Below are 16,052 nucleotides of genomic sequence, written 5' to 3'. Positions count from 1 at the left end.
TCAGGCATAGTTCTGTTCTGTGCAGTCAGCCAGAGAGCATAACAGGAGGAGCCCATAGCCGGCCACTTTAGAAATACTTGGGACTTCCCATGCTCACAGTCAACTCATTAAAATGACACCAATTCCTCATACTAATTACACTCTACGGGGCCTGCTGACTGTGTTCCGGAAGGCCATCTGAGTTATGGTTTGAATCATTATTTTGTCGAGTAGCGTTATAAATAAATCGTTACACAGGCCCCCTTTGAAAGACTAACCACATACTGCTGATGCGGGTCTTCTACCCAAGGATTAACATAGTCATTGATATCCAGGACATAGTCTGAACCTATATCTTGTGACACATGCATAGGCCATGTAGCCAATAGTTCAGCCATGTAAAAGATGTGTGTCAGGAGAACGTTTGTTTTTTTCGAAATGACTTTTTGTCAAAATCAGTGAATATATCCTCACGATTTGCTGGTGTTACTAGATAGCCTAGGCTCTGTAAACTGGTATGTATACATAGTAACCCACTGTAGCTAGAAAAAATGCTAAAAAAGGCTAAGAATACTGATATGGAAATGCGCGTGTGTTTTAGTAGTACTGTGGCAAGTGTGACATTAAGCATGTCTATATTTAAATCGGTATTGAAGCCAAATGCTTGTCAAAGCCAAAGTATAAGCCAATCAGTAGCTTTGCCTCTATCACTAATTTGTTTACATACCCATTTATAGAGCCTGGGCTTTGCATTAACACCAGATTATGTTTGGTTCAGAGCACACACAGTAGAAGATATTCAATGATCTTAACAAAAACTGATTTTAACAACAAGCATTCTCTAGAATCACTTGACCGTGTGGATGATGTTATAACAGTACACGGCCAATGTCCCAGGAACGTTCACCAGTAAGGATGAAGACAATAAAGGACAGTCTTTTTAATGTGTCCACCATGAGCTCATAGCAGGTATCACGCTGACGTCACCTTTCTCTATCAATTCATCGGCTGTCTTTATCCCACCTCTTTCTCCTCTTCTTCTTTCATCTGGCCTTGTCTTTTTCAACCTTCAAACATGCTACTTTTTCTAATCTCTTTTACTTTCTTGGTTTCTCCTCTCTTGCTCTTTCCTTCCCTGTCCTCTTCTCTCCCTCCCTCTCCTCCCTTTCTTTCTCTTTCCCTCTCCCCCTCCCTCCCTCTCTTTCTCCCTCCCTCCCTCTCTTTCCCTCTCCCTCCCTGCCCTCCCTCTCTCTCCCCCAGGTGCTGAAAGGTTTCCCTGAGTGTCTCCAGGCGGATATCTGCCTGCACCTGAACCGCACGCTGCTGCAGAACTGCAAGGCGTTCAAAGGCTCCACCAAGGGCTGCCTCCGGGCGCTGGCCATGAAGTTCAAGACCACCCACGCTCCCCCGGGGGACACGCTGGTCCACGCCGGCGACGTCCTCAATGCCCTCTACTTCATCTCCAGAGGCTCCATCGAGATACTCAGAGGAGATGTGGTGGTGGCCATCTTGGGTACAAAAATATACATGATACAATATAGATTCAAGATTCAAAGTGTTTATTGTCATATGCACAAAAAAAACATGTTCTCAATCATACAATGACATTTTTCCTTTGTTTTTCCACAGAATAAATGTCAAGAAATATAGAAATATGCAATATACAAGTGAAATAGAAAGAAAAAGCAGAAACGATATAAAATATACAATTTACAGGGTAATTATTAGAGCAGCAACGAGATAAAATGTTTTAATTAAATTAAATTAAAAAATTTGAACAGAGCAAATCTGAGAAAGTGTGCAGTTGTACATGAGCAAAATGTAAACCATGATGGTAGTCCTGAGGTAGTATATATATAAAACTTTCAATATATGTTTATTGATCAAAGGTTCCACTTACTGTTACCCTGCTCCCTTGTTAACGTTTTAAAGGTTGTTAAAAACTCAATCCGATTGTAAGAACTTGTAATATTTTGACTGCACAGGCACAGGTCGTGTGTTCTCTCAACAGCAGTGCAACGGGGATTTGCTAGTAGTAACGCCATCTGCTGGTCAGCATATGGTGTTACTCCTAATATTGAATTGTAGATTCAGAATAACGCAACAACAAAAAGACATGTTCAGGGTGTACATCATCTCAGAGAATCTAGCTTCCTAAAGAATACAACAAATTTATTACAATATATATGAATTAGCAACCCTGTATTGTTATGTAAAGGTCAGTTATCATTCTGAAGTAACATAGGGCACATGGTGTGTGATTGCATATGAAGCTTCTTATCCAACCACAGATGATGGTTAATATGTTAAAAAAGCAGGTAACGGTTTACTCCAAATAATTATTTTGGGAAAAAATCATACAATTTGACATGCGTTTTTTTAAAGTTGGTAAACGGAAGTAGTTATTAGTTAGTTAATAGTTTGAGAAATGATCTAAAGCATTATATAGGATATTTACTGTTCAGTGGTTTGCCACCGCAAGATGCTGTAGTGTTGACCATGCCTGTGTTTCCCCCATAACATTTTGCCCATCCTTTTTCACCTTTTCCCCAGGGAAGAATGACATCTTCGGCGAGCCCATCAACCTGTACACCAGACCGGGTAAATCCAACGCTGATGTGAGGGCTCTGACTTACTGCGACCTCCATAAGATCTTCAGGGAAGACGTGCTGGAGGTGCTGGACATGTATCCTGAGTTCGCAGACCACTTCTGGAACAACCTGGAAATCACCTTCAACCTCCGAGACGTGAGTCAGCATCTTCAAACATCAGATAACAAGCTTCTGTTGTTGATAAAGCTCGGTAGCGTTGTTTTAAACTATTTCCTTCTGATCCTGGTTTTCAGACCAACATGATCCCAGGCTCTCCAAGCAGTGACGACAACTGTGGGGGATTCAACAAACTACGCAGGCCCAAGTTGTCCTTCAGAAGGCGCACAGAAAAAGGTAATCCGACTTCTGTAAAGTCAACTCTCATTTCCACCATTTGCTACTGTCACATACTGGTTTTAATGGCTGTCATCTTCAACAAGTTAGTCCTGACCCAGCAGACCCATTTCACCTCCGTTTAACACGAGAACTGCCATGGGGTCAATTTCACCTGTGGGCTTTTTTTTCAATTGTACAAAACAATGTTTTATTAAAATGTTGAAGCCCTGAAATTGTGCTATGTTGCCCTATTAGTCTACTTGCCAGCCCATAGGGCCCCATTGTGAACCCAGATATGTTGAGTACACCAAAGTTTTATGTTAGAAATGTAAAGTATGGGTCCCCAGTAGGTAGAAACTGCCGGATGCTAACTTGCATATGTTGGGCAATTAGAGGTGCATAGCATAATTAGCAATAATTTGCATAATTACCATATTGACAATATTTCAGCAACGGCTTTGCCAATTTGGACACTATTGGAGTGGTTTTAGGGGTTATTGAGGATGATAAATCTATTTCTGACATTTTCAAAATTCATAATGGCCTTTAAAACCGGAAGTGGCCATATTTCCACTCAAGGTGGGACGATTTTGATGAATTTGGAGTCGATTTTCAGGTTATTTATATGTTTAATACATTGGCAATCACAACAACCTCTGTGCTAATATGATACAGGAAAACCTACTGAATTCCTATCCAGATCCATAGTTAGCTAGCTAGCTAGCTAGTTAGCACATTAGCTAGCATGCTAAATTAAAGCAGAAGTAAGCAATTACAATGATCATTTTAGCTTACTTCCTGTCATGTTGTCCCTACAAACACCTTACTATTGCGGAACGCTCACGTCACATCAGGTGTCAGGGGCGGGATTATTTTGACCAACTAGACCAACTACAACTTGGTGACCGCCATATTTAAAAACAAAGCTACTACAAGACGTAGTCAAAACATAATCCCCGTCCGTCGATTTTGATGAATTTGGAGTTGATTCTCAGGTTACATATGATTAATACATTGGCAATCACAATTAGCTTTTTGCTAATGGGATATAGGAAACCCTTCTGAGTTCCTCTCCCGGTCCATAGTTAACTAGCTAGCGAGCTAGTTAGCTCATTAGCTGGCGTGCTAAGTTTTTATGTTGTTTAAGAACTTGTAATGAAGTTACAGCAACAACTCAAATGACAATGGACATTTGCTAGCTAGCTTACTAGCAAGCCACTAAAACAGCAGCCCCAGTTTTAGTTGATTCACAGATATTCCGGATAGCGGAGACTCAGAGCTATACATCTGGAAATGGGTGGCGGACCATAACTAACAGCTCCTGCTCTTTCCTACAAAGAGTTATCACAATCAAAAGGTACTATAGATGTTTTTTTCCCTTTAATTTAATATTGCTTAGTTTCTAATAACCAGTGTTTTCTTTTTAATTCCCTCTAAAATCAAAGATGTCACTGGCCAATGAGCAGGTAAAAACATCCGGTCTTCCACTCGTTATTGGAAACTACGCAATCCCCTGTCTAGACGGACTACAACCTTGGCGACCTGGCAAGTAAAGTTGTATTGTGCTTACTGCACGTAGGGAAGAGCAGGAGCTGTTTGTTAAGTCCACCACCGATTTTTGGATGTAAAGCTCTGAGACTCTGCTATGTGGAAAGCAAGCAGGGTCTCTGATGAGTCTAGGAAAAGGTGTGTGAGGGACCTGTGTTATGAACTGCACACACAGTGATTGCTGCACGCATTAAGAGATTACAAGAACAACATGACAACATGGCAATTGATGTTAGCTAGCTAGCTAACTAGAAAGCCACTACAACAGCATAAGTAAATTCAATGTTTGCCCCACTCCCCGAGCGTAAAACTTCACAGACTTAAATCCACCTGCAACCTGATCTTTCAATTCAAAAACCATCTTGAGGTCTTCACACCCAATGGTCACAGCATGACTCATGCCATGTGGTGCTCTTTCGCTTTCATTGCCATTATCTGCTTGTGAGTCAAAGTGGCCATCGCATGTGTTGTGCGGTGACCATTGGGTGTGAGGCCCACTGGATCAAAATGATCACTCCAACTGTGGATAGGGCCAATGCACCTTTCCAGGCCAACTGCGTGCAGCTACTTATCCGGGTCCTTAGAAGCATAGTTGGCAGCTGAATTCTGGACACAAAGAACTTCTTCATAGGTTGTGTCAATGCAATGTTCATTTAGGTTCTGAACCAGTGCTGAGCTACCATGCTTATGTTGGAGTTTTACAGCAAGCCCCAGAGTTTTCTGATTCCAGCTCCTACTGGTGTGCTGCTGGATGCATTGAGTGAGTAAGTGATGGTTTAGTCACTTCTCCTTCCTTGGACACAAGACTGGAGACACGCTTGAGGAGGGCTGGACTTCAGTGACCTTGTCATGCAAGAAGTTTTTGAAGTTCTCTGAAGCCAACAATAGTCAGCCATCAGCACAACTGCAGTGACATCATAGGAATCACACAAGGTCGATAGCAGCTGCTTCCTGCAAAGGTCCCCTGCTAACTGCAGTTCGCTAGCTAGTTAACTATGGACCTGGAGAGGAACTCAGAAGGGTTTCCTATATCCCATTAGCAAAAAGCTAATTGTGATTGCCATTGTATTAATCATATGTAACCTGAGAATCAACTCCAAATTCATCAAAATCGACGGTCGGGGATTATGTTTTGACTACGTCTTGTAGTAGCTTTGTTTTTAAATATGGCGGTCACCAAGTTGTAGTTGGTCTAGTTGGTCAAAATAATCCCGCCCCTGACACCTGATGTGACGTGAGCGTTCCGCAATAGTAAGGTGTTTGTAGGGACAACATGACAGGAAGTAAGCTAAAATGATCATTGTAATTGCTTACTTCTGCTTTAATTTAGCATGCTAGCTAACACAAAGGTTGTTGTGATTGCCAATGTATTAAACATATAAATAACCCGGAAAATCGACTCCAAATTCATCAAAATCATCCCACCTTGAGTGGAAATATGGCCACTTCCGGTTTTAACGGCCATTTTGAATTTTGAAAATGTCCGCAATGGATTCATCATCCTTAATAACCCTTAAAACCACTCCAATATTGTCCAAATTGGCAAAGCAGTTATTGTCAACATGGTAATTGTGCTAACAAATGCTAATTATGCTATGCTACGCTAATTGCCCAACATATGCAAGTTAGCATCCGGCAGTTTCTACCTACTGGGGACCCATACTTTACATTTCTAACATAAAACGTTGGTGTACTCAACATATCTGGGTTCACATTTTGGCATGTAGACTATACAGTATGGTTAAATATGGTCAAAGTAAATCATGATCAAAAACACGGGCGTGTGATTAATGTGTGATTATAAACTTAGATAAAGAGGAATATATTTTTGCTCAGGTTGCTAGGTAAAATGGCCGTGGTTAGAGTTTGCCTTCTGACAAGTACGGGCAGTCGTTGGTAAAGCTTAAAGCAGACACAAGACTAGGATTAATACCTAAAACAGCGCTATAGTAACCAACTTAGATGATAAATGGTGAGTCTGATAGTGAGGAGGTATAAGAACTGAAGTTTAAGTTCTAGTGTCTAGGGTTCTGGTCCCCACCTACAAAGCCCTCCACCATCTGGCCCCCCCCATATCTCACTGACCTCCTCTCCCCCTCAACCCCCCCGGGCCCTTAGATCCTCCTCAGTCGGTCTCCTCTCCACCCACACATCAAACTTCCGCAGCCTTGGTGACAGAGCCTTCTCCAGGGCAGCTCTCAGGCTCTGGAACAGCCTCCCCCAACATATCCGTGACTCTGAGTCCCTCACCATCTTCCAATCTCACCTCAAGACCCATCTCTTCTCCTCTGCCTACCCCTAGATCACCCACCAACCCAAGCCCCATCAACTTTACATTTTCCTTTTGTTTGTTTACTGTTGTGCTCCTAGGTAAAGCGCTTTGAGTGCGAGAAAAGCGCTATATAAATTAAATATATTATTATTATTAGTGTGTTAACCTGTCCTGAAACCCCTCTGTCCAGATGATGCCGACGCCGGAGAAATTAAAAAGTCCCACAAGTCTGTGAGAAGAAGACGCAGGGAAGCAACCAACAACCAAAAACAAGAGGACACACCCGAGAGACAGTGGGAGGCCCATCCCAGCTCTGTGTCCACACACTCCAGTGATGAGGTATCACTACAGTACACCATGCCATGATAGATAGATAGATAGATAGATAGATAGATAGATAGATAGATAGATAGATAGATAGATAGATAGATAGATAGATAGATAGATAGATAGATAGATAGATAGATAGATAGATAGATAGATAGATTTTAGCAGCATCCCATGTAGCAGAATCCTAATTGTCTTCAAATAAAAAGGTGTCCATATATAAGTAATTTGATTAAAACAGTAGTTTCTGTATATAGCTACAGTAAGAGCTTTAAACTTCTGAAGGCAGTCCAACGCCAGAGGGGGGAAGAAATGATTTCTCAGTCTGTTTGTAACATACTCGGGTTGGACCATAGTCTGTCTTGAGGTGAGAGTGGAGAGAAGTACAGAGCGGCACAATATCTAATATTCTACATCTCCTCCTCTTTCTCTCTCTGTCTCTAGGGAGAGGAGCCAGCGGTGGCCAGACTGGTCCCTCCTCCACCACTGCTGGAGACTCCACATGCTCAGGCCAAGCCCCTGGACTTCAACCATCCCTTTGAGGGAGACGGAGACCCCAAGCCCGGGAACACCTGCAACGCACTGTCAGGTATAGTGGTAGCGACTACCAGTGTTAATTTTGGCAGCACATTCTGATTTAGTCTTAGTCTTTTGAATATCACACCATTTAGTCTTAGTCCTATTCTAGTCATCTGAAATCTTTTAGTCTTAGTCTACTAAATATAAGCAGATTTTAGTTGACTAAATCTACAGCGGACTTCGTCGACTAAGTGTTTTTCTTCATTGAATGGTATTAAGTTTTGAATATGCAATACACACACAGATGTAATGGTTGTAATACAAAACATGTATTGTATTTCATTCGTAATAATCTCACATACAATCAGTGTACCTGACTGGATAGGGGGGAGGGGGGGCTTTAAGAGCCTGTGCCCAGGGGCCCATTATCTCATGATCCGTATATGAACCAACTGGATTTCACAATATTTTTTCTTTTTGCGGGGAGCATGCACAAGCATCATTTATAAAAAAATTTAAATAAAGAAAATAAAAAAAATAAGTGGGGGGCCCCACACTAGGTCTTGAAACGGGCCCAGAGATTGTTAAGGCCGCCCCTGGGCAGCAGCAGCATGATACAAGTGAGCAACAGCGCTTTCCTTTAAGCAACACTGCTGCCTCTGTGTGTGTTCGGACTTCTTTTGCATCAAAGCCTTTTTGATAATAAAATTAGAGGTTTTAATTGAACGCTGTCCATGCGTCGGAGTTGATTGTAACTTACTCGGGTGAAAACAGAAACTAACGGAGGGAGGCGGCAGTTTCACAGTTCATTTCCTATATAGTTGCGCAGTCAGTTTGGGGACCTGGCTCTGTGTATTCAAGCTCGAGACACAGCCTACTACAAACAGATCGCGGAACTTAGCCGTTCCCCTAGACAACATTAACGGGCAGGATATCCCTGACTATCATTTTGTCCATCAAACCACAGAGTTTTTCTGCACAGCGGCTCACTCCACCCGCTCACACTGGCGCGTTCTCCCGTCGATTTTCACCGACACAGGGGCCCAATCTAGATCCACCCCCTACACCCTATCCCTATCCACTATCCCTCCGTTTGCGCGTTCGCGGGGAGGGCCCGCCATATTGAGTGCCGTCCCAAACCACCGAGCCTCAAGTGTAAGTGGGTTATAAAGCCCTCGATCACCGAGTCTGCATCGATGGAGGCTCAGCCCTACGTTTGACACAGGTGTCCGCCAATCAATGATGTCCGGAATGGAAGAGCCAACCTACAAATGAGAGTTCCATGGAGTTTGTTTCCCGAATTATAAATGAAACGTACTCTTACCTCAAACAGACATTTGATTGATTATTTTTATGCATAGCCCTAAATGACGGAACCGGAGGGTAGTCTACAATATCGGAACGAACATGTTGTTTTACACTTGTTGATTTGATTATGCCACTTGTCTACCGTTAGTGTATTTTCAGGACCGTGGATAAAAGATAAAACGAAGCAGATGAAGAAAATGCCCACAAGTTAATAAGGGACAGTGATTATTCTTTCCTTAAATTGTTAGTAAGATTTGTGTTTCTGTTACAGCCGATGAGGGGTAGTAATAGCGGCGGTGACGTCAGTCAGCTGGAGTGCATGACTTTTCTTATTTATGACCACCCTTGCAGTGCATTATAATTTATGCACGCTAATTAACTGCCGCGATTCGCCGGTCGTAATGGCAGCTTAACGTATCATGACAAGTGGAATACATGCTTTAGCAGACTATTGTTCTTTTCCCTGGTTTTGTATGCTGTGCATGTAAACTAAAAGGATAATTAAACAGCGGATCAAACACCCACCCGTTTTCTCCACTACAGACTGAGCTGGTAAAATTAAGAATATGCAGTTAGAAAATGTTTAACAACAAATAAATTATGCAGCCAAAAAAGCATGGGAGTGAGTTTGTTTTTATTCAAAGCTACATTTTACTCTCACATGCGTAGCCTATATATGAATGTAAAGAGTGTTTCAGGTCAAATATAAATGTGGTGGAATTTTATTTTAGGGTGAGAAATAAAGACTTAACAAACTAGTGTCTCTAGGTTTCTTCCTGTTTCTGTCTGACAAAGGCGAGGGCTTGCCAAAGCCGCACCGTTGTTATACCCTCGCCCTTAATGATCGAGTGGCACTTCACAGCCACGAGTGTGACTCCACAGCGAGTGACACTCGCTCACGGAGTGGGAGTGCCTAGGGAGTCATTTGGGATTGGGCCAGGGTTGCATTCGCTGCTTTGCACTGCTTCTTCCCAACTTGTCCCACAGTTCTGATTGGATCTGTTCTCCATTCGTCCCGCCCTAACAGTTTCGTCTCGTTCCTATTCGTAGACTATAGTGTCAGTTATATTCGTCTCAGTCTTCGTCATCATATCTGCCTTTTTATTTCGTTTTTATTTAGTTTTCGTGCATGAAAAAGGTTCGTTGACGAATATTTTTCGTCATAGTCTTAGTCTACAAAATTAACACTGGCGACTACCACTATACCTGACAGTGCGTTGCAGGTGTTCCTGGGGCGACTATGGCTCAGTTGGTAGAGCGGGTCGGCCGATGATCAAAGGGTTGGAGGTTCGAACCCCGCCCTGCCACCTGTGTCATAGTTGTTGTGTCCTTGGGCAAGACACTTCACCCACCTTGCTTCGTGTGAATGTCGATAGTTAGCCTGCTATCGGTGTATGAATGTGTGTGTGAATGGTAACGTGGGAAAGGAAAACAGGTCTCCCTTGAAAAAGAGTCTTCGGTCTCAATGGGATATACCTGTATAAATAAAGGTTAAAAAAAAGAACAAGAATCCTAGCCCTGCATGTCTGTGTAAAATCCAATCAAATGAAATCCGTTTCATTTCTACAGCCCAATATCACAAATAGACATTTGCCTCAGTGCGCTTCACATTGCATAAAGTATGACTCCCTCTGCCCCTTAGCTCGGCTGAGAAAAAAAAAAACTTTATCAAGATTTTAAAATAATTGAGAAATCTCATGGAGAGTTGACAGAGGAAGGGATCCCTCTCCCAGGCAATAGATGTCATACAGTCATATGAAAAAGTTTGGGAACCCCTCTCAGCCTGCATTATAGTTGACTCTGCTTTCACAAAAAAAAATATAAAAGTGGTATGTCTTTAATTTACCAGGAACAGCTAAGTACTGGGATGTTTTCCAAACAAAGATTTTTTGAAAAGCAGTATTTGGTTGTATGAAATAAAATAAAATGTGAAAAACTGGCTGTGCAAAAATATGGGTACCCTTGTGGTTTTGTTGATTTTAATGCCTGTAACAGCATGTAAAACTGATGACTTTAAACACAAAGTTGGTTGGATTATGTTGTTAAGCCTTGAACCTCATAGAAATGTCTGTTTAATCATGAGAAAATGTATTTTAGGTGCCTAAATGCAAGTTGCACTTCTCTTTGACTCTCTGCTGAAGTGAGACAGAATGGGATCATCAAAACAGCTCCCAAAAGATCTTAAAAACAAAGATTATTCATTGTCATGGTTTAGGGGAAGGCTACAAGAAGCTTTCCCAAAGGTTTCAATTGTCAATTTCTACTGTAAGGAACGTTGTCAGGGAATGGAAGGACACAGGCACAGTTGCAGTTAAACCCAGGTCTAGCAGACCAAGAAAAGTACAAGAGCGGCATATGCGGCGGATTGTGAGAATGGTTGCACACAACCCAAAGATCACCTCCAAAGACCTGCAAGAACATCTGGCTGCAGATTGTGTATCTTTACATGGTTCTACAATTCAGTGCAATTTGCACCAAAACATCTGTATGGCCGGGTGATGAGAAGGAAGCCCTTTCTGCGCCCACGCCACAGATACAGCTGCATGGAGTATGCAAAAGCTCATTTAGACAAGCCAGCTTCATATAGGAAGAAAATGCTTTGGACTGATGAGACAAAAATTAAGTTATTTGGTCTTTATAAAAAACAGATGTTTTGGTGCAAATTGCGCTGAATTGTTGAATGATGTACAGATACACAATCTGCAGCCAGATGTTCTTGCAGGTCTTTGGAGGTGATCTGTGGGTTGTGTGCAACCATTCTCACAATCCTCCACCTATGCCGCTCCTGTTTTTTTCTTGGTCTGCCATGCCTGGGTTTAACTGCCACTATGCCTGTGTCCTTCCATTTCCTGACAACGTTCCCTACAGTCGAAATTGACAATTGAAACCTTTGGGAAAGCTTCTTGTAGCCTTCCCCTAAACCATGACAATGAACAATCTTTGTTTTTAAGATCTTTTGGGAGCTGTTTTGATGATCCCATTCTGTCTCACTTCAGCAGAGAGTCAAAGAGAAGTGCAACTTGCATTTAGGCACCTAAAATCCATTTTCTCATGATTAAACAGACATTTCTATGAGGTTCAAGGCTTAACAACATAATCCAACCAACTTTGTGTTTAAAGTCATCAGTTTTACATGCTGTTACAGGCATTAAAATCAACAAAACCACAAGGGTACCCATATTTTTGCACAGCCAGTTTTTCACATTTTATTTTATTTCATACAACCAAATAATGCTTTTCAAAAAATCTTTGTTTGGAAAACATCCCAGTACTTAGCTGTTCCTGGTAAATTAAAGACATACCACTTTTATATTTTTTTTGTGAAAGCAGATTCAATTATAATGCCGGCTGAGAGGGGTTCCCAAACGTTTTCATATGACTGTATGTACAGAAAATAATAGAACATCACAAAGGAATACAATTGTTGACCAGATGTTTACATGCTTATACTAAAGTAAAATATGAATAGTGCATAGTGTGGACAACTGGACAAGGAGTAGTAGTCTAAACATTACAGTCGAGACCCACCCAGTGCACGCCCCATTCAAACACTCGTTCTTCCGTCCTATACCAGGTGCCTTCTCCGGTGTGTCCAACATCTTTAGTTTCTGGGGGGAGAGTCGTGGGGGGGCGGGTCAGTACCACGAGATCCCCAGCTGCAGTGTGGCCTCCCCCCCGCCCCTCAACACCCCTCTGTCCAGCCTGAGCAGACAGCAACGCAGCCAGCTGGACACACGCCTGGACCTGCTACAGAAACAGCTCAACAGGTAGGGCCGCTTTGTCTGTGTGTGTGTGTGTGTGTGTGTGTGTGTGTGTGTGTGTGTGTGTGTGTGTGTGTGTGTGTGTGTGTGTGTGTGTGTGTGTGTGTGTGTGTGTGTGTGTGTGTGTGTGTGTGTGTGTGTGTGTGTGTGCGTGTGGGTGTGCGTGTGGGTGTGTGTGTGTGTTCTGTATTGAGCTGTTGTTGGAGAAATGCAACATTGACGGAGATGCAACGATCCACTCTTTTTCAGTTGTGCGGCCCAATTCAGATACCTGGGTTTTGGAAATTGGATAATACCTGTGCATATGTCCGATATCATCATATTTTGTCTGTGGAGATATTGCGTGTAAGGAGTGTATGAAGGCTTATAAAGCAACACAGAAATTCTAATTTAAAAAGGCAACAACAAAATAAATACAAAAATGCAAAAAGGTTTACATCTATTGGAACCCATTTATTTGAACTGCTTTGAACGGTTTCAATACAGCAGTAGATCGGGACTCCAACTCCTTCACAACGTTTTGAAAGTGTTCCGAAAATATTTCAATTGAAGAGCAAGAATGTGTAAATATATATGTAAATATCTACAAAATAAAAAGCCTTGTGACATAAGAAGAAAGACAAGAGAACAGGAGCGCTCCTTTTTTGGTGGCGGGGGGGAAAACAATATACCTAACAAGGTGCTCTTTGGTGCGGGGGCGATGTAATAGCAACACAACAGTGTAAAGACCAAAGCACTCTGGTTGGAGAAAGTGAAAAAAACCTTTATTGATGTAGATAATGCATGGCAAAAAGCAAAAAATATGCACACAAAATACGCACACAAAACGCGCGCACCCTTCTTGAGGGCGACTTACGAGATGTGATATACAAACAGGCAATATATAGGACATAGACAGCAAGTTACATGGGCTGCTGGCTGCGTCCCTAAAACTAAAATCTAGTATCAAATAAGTAGGGCTTCATTTTTTTACGGACTATGGAATTTGGTTTGGTACGTGGATGAGTAGATTGTAGCCACACTGGACCAAACCGATACTAGATGGGATCACTCCCAGACCTGAACATTCATGTCTGTGTCTGTGTTCAAACGCTCCAACACATTGACTCATCTGACACTTTGAGAGTTCTTCCACCTGGCTCCTTTCAAAGAGCAAGTCTTTTTCTCCATCCAGCTGGAAAATATCATGTTGCCGTCACTGTAGCCCTCAGCTTTTGGCAGGTCTAGCTTATAGCGTTGAGGCTGGCTTCACCCCCATCTGAATGCTCCAAATCTTTCTTTTAATGCACCATTGACTGGATAGAGCTTGTCAGCAGGCTGAAGTTGTGTGTGTGTGTGGGGGGGGGGTGTGTGTGAGTTAGAGGAAATTTGGATTGGGAGTAGTGGTGTGTAAGGAGAAAGCTCTGAAAGTACCTGCGTAAAGTCTCATCAGAAAATGAGTGAGTCCTAATTAGCCATACAGGTGGTATAGGACCCGGCAGGGTTGACAGTTAAACTTTATGTGTGTAGCACCACACACAAAAATGATATAAAATATAACTTTGTTAAGTGCTGTGGGGGAAATGGATTGGTTTAGCAACAAACATAGAAAAAAGTCAGGTGGATGGGAAGAGAATTTCAGTATAAGCAAAAAACGATTTTAGAAAAATATCATAATTAGAATGGAGCATTTATTCAGGAAGTGGAGGCTTGCCAAGTGTGATTTACACCTGTATGTTGCCCTCTCTCATAGTTTTTCTTTGCAATGAGCAATCATATCTTCATTGGGACTTCATTTAGCTGACTTTTTTTTCAAAGCAACATAACTGTCAGTGCATTCAACCGTGTAGGTATTACCCATGAATCCTGCAAGGACCTCAACATCATCAAATATGCTGAACTGCTTCAGGAGCTTGACATCAGACATTCATGTTTCCAAGTCTTATTGGTTGACTTGGTGGGTCATGTAGTATGGTAATCGTGTGGTATTGATAATGGACATAATTAGACCCAGGAGGAAGAGAGTGTGTAGAATGTCCCCTCCATGTAGTCATCACAGTTGCTGATCTACTACACACTGTGTGCAGGCTGGAGAGTCGCATGTCCACGGACATCGGAGCAATCATGCAGCTGCTGCAGAGACAGATGGCCCTGGTTCCTCCTGCCTACAGCGCCGTCTCATCACCACCTCAGGTTAAAAAAAACACACACACAAACACAAGCATGCACGCACGTAAACACACACACACACACACACACACACACATATATTCGTACCTTACCAAAAGTCGACTATTGGGCTGATTTGACAAAGCGTGGACTTCTATTCCAGGACATTTAAAAAAAAATAAAATAAAAAATAAATAAAAAAATGTACGGTTAAGGCATTTTCTCATAATATTTCTTAAAATTTACTTTTTTTATTTTTCAAAAAAGTTGCAAAGAGGGGACTTCTGTAACTGAAATCTGCATATCAAAGAGGGGACTCCGCATTCTATGTATTGACCGAAGGCTACACTTTCTTCAGACATATAAGATGTTGTCTCTTGCAGGCCTCGCCCTACCCTAGTCCCAGCCCAGGTCCAGGAGAGATACTGGTCCAACCTCTAACACCTCTGGAGACAGACAACTTGGCATCTCTGTCGCAGGTGAAGCACATTTTGTAAAACCATTGATTTGCACAAAGCATTGTAACATTGTTTACTTTTTAGGACAATATCGCAATCAAAGACATCTTTTTTACTGGTTGGCAAATTGGTATATCATTGTTGTTTGTCCCAACACAAAGCAATGTACTCAAAGATCTTCAACCTCGTGTAAAGACATGTACACACATTGACATAGACTTTGTGAGTAGTAATTAGGAAGGGACCAGTTCTAGTAGACCCCCGCTGACCTCTTGGTTTTCTTCCCTTGCAGATGATGGATTCCCAGGACTTCCAGGAGTTTCCTGCAACGCTCATCCCAGGCCCAGCAGCGGCTTCGGGTTCAGATTTAGGGCACGGGGCGGCGGAGGAGTCCAGCTTCGGAGACTTTGGTTCAGGGGTGTGTATGGGGGCTAGGGCCAGGGTTAGGGTCAGGGCCGGGACAATGGCTGGAGTAGGGCTGTCTTCCCTAGATGCCGAGGCCCAAAGGAGGCTGTCCCTGCAGGAACCCCAGCAGACGCCTCTGGACTCACGGACACCACAGAGACACGGCTCTGACCCGGGGGGCAGCTAGAGGAGGAGGAGGGGTGCTGAGAGGAGTGAGTCCCACCTGTTTCCACTGATGGCACTTCAAGGACATTAAGAGGCACCTACTGTATCACCCTCACCCCAGAACCCTCTAGGGGGCACCCTGCTGCTTTACCAACACCGTTCACCCGTCCGACCCCTTCGAGACAGGGACACACACAGACTGAAGCTAAGGAAAGGGTTAAGGCCTCTTTCCATC

General features: G+C 42.7%; 1 protein-coding gene across 1 annotated transcript in view; it reads left to right on the top strand.

Annotated features, from left to right (window-relative positions):
- Window positions 1–15,839, top strand: part of kcnh2b (potassium voltage-gated channel, subfamily H (eag-related), member 2b) — a gene marked incomplete at both ends in the record, with an annotated part of 270,387 nt that extends 254,548 nt beyond the window's left edge. Inside the window, 9 exons of the mRNA XM_080050579.1 lie at window positions 1,240–1,492; window positions 2,533–2,726; window positions 2,825–2,924; window positions 6,917–7,065; window positions 7,498–7,642; window positions 12,455–12,647; window positions 14,708–14,813; window positions 15,173–15,268; window positions 15,540–15,839. Of these exons, the coding sequence (XP_079906705.1) occupies window positions 1,240–1,492; window positions 2,533–2,726; window positions 2,825–2,924; window positions 6,917–7,065; window positions 7,498–7,642; window positions 12,455–12,647; window positions 14,708–14,813; window positions 15,173–15,268; window positions 15,540–15,839 (1,536 nt within the window). The remainder of the gene's footprint in view (window positions 1–1,239; window positions 1,493–2,532; window positions 2,727–2,824; window positions 2,925–6,916; window positions 7,066–7,497; window positions 7,643–12,454; window positions 12,648–14,707; window positions 14,814–15,172; window positions 15,269–15,539) is intronic.
- Between the last annotated feature and the right edge of the window lie 213 nt (window positions 15,840–16,052).

Source organism: Ammodytes marinus (genome assembly GCF_949987685.1).
Source record: "Ammodytes marinus genome assembly, chromosome: 21".
Taxonomy (NCBI): domain Eukaryota; kingdom Metazoa; phylum Chordata; class Actinopteri; order Uranoscopiformes; family Ammodytidae; genus Ammodytes; species Ammodytes marinus.
This window is presented reverse-complemented; position numbering and strand designations above follow the sequence as displayed.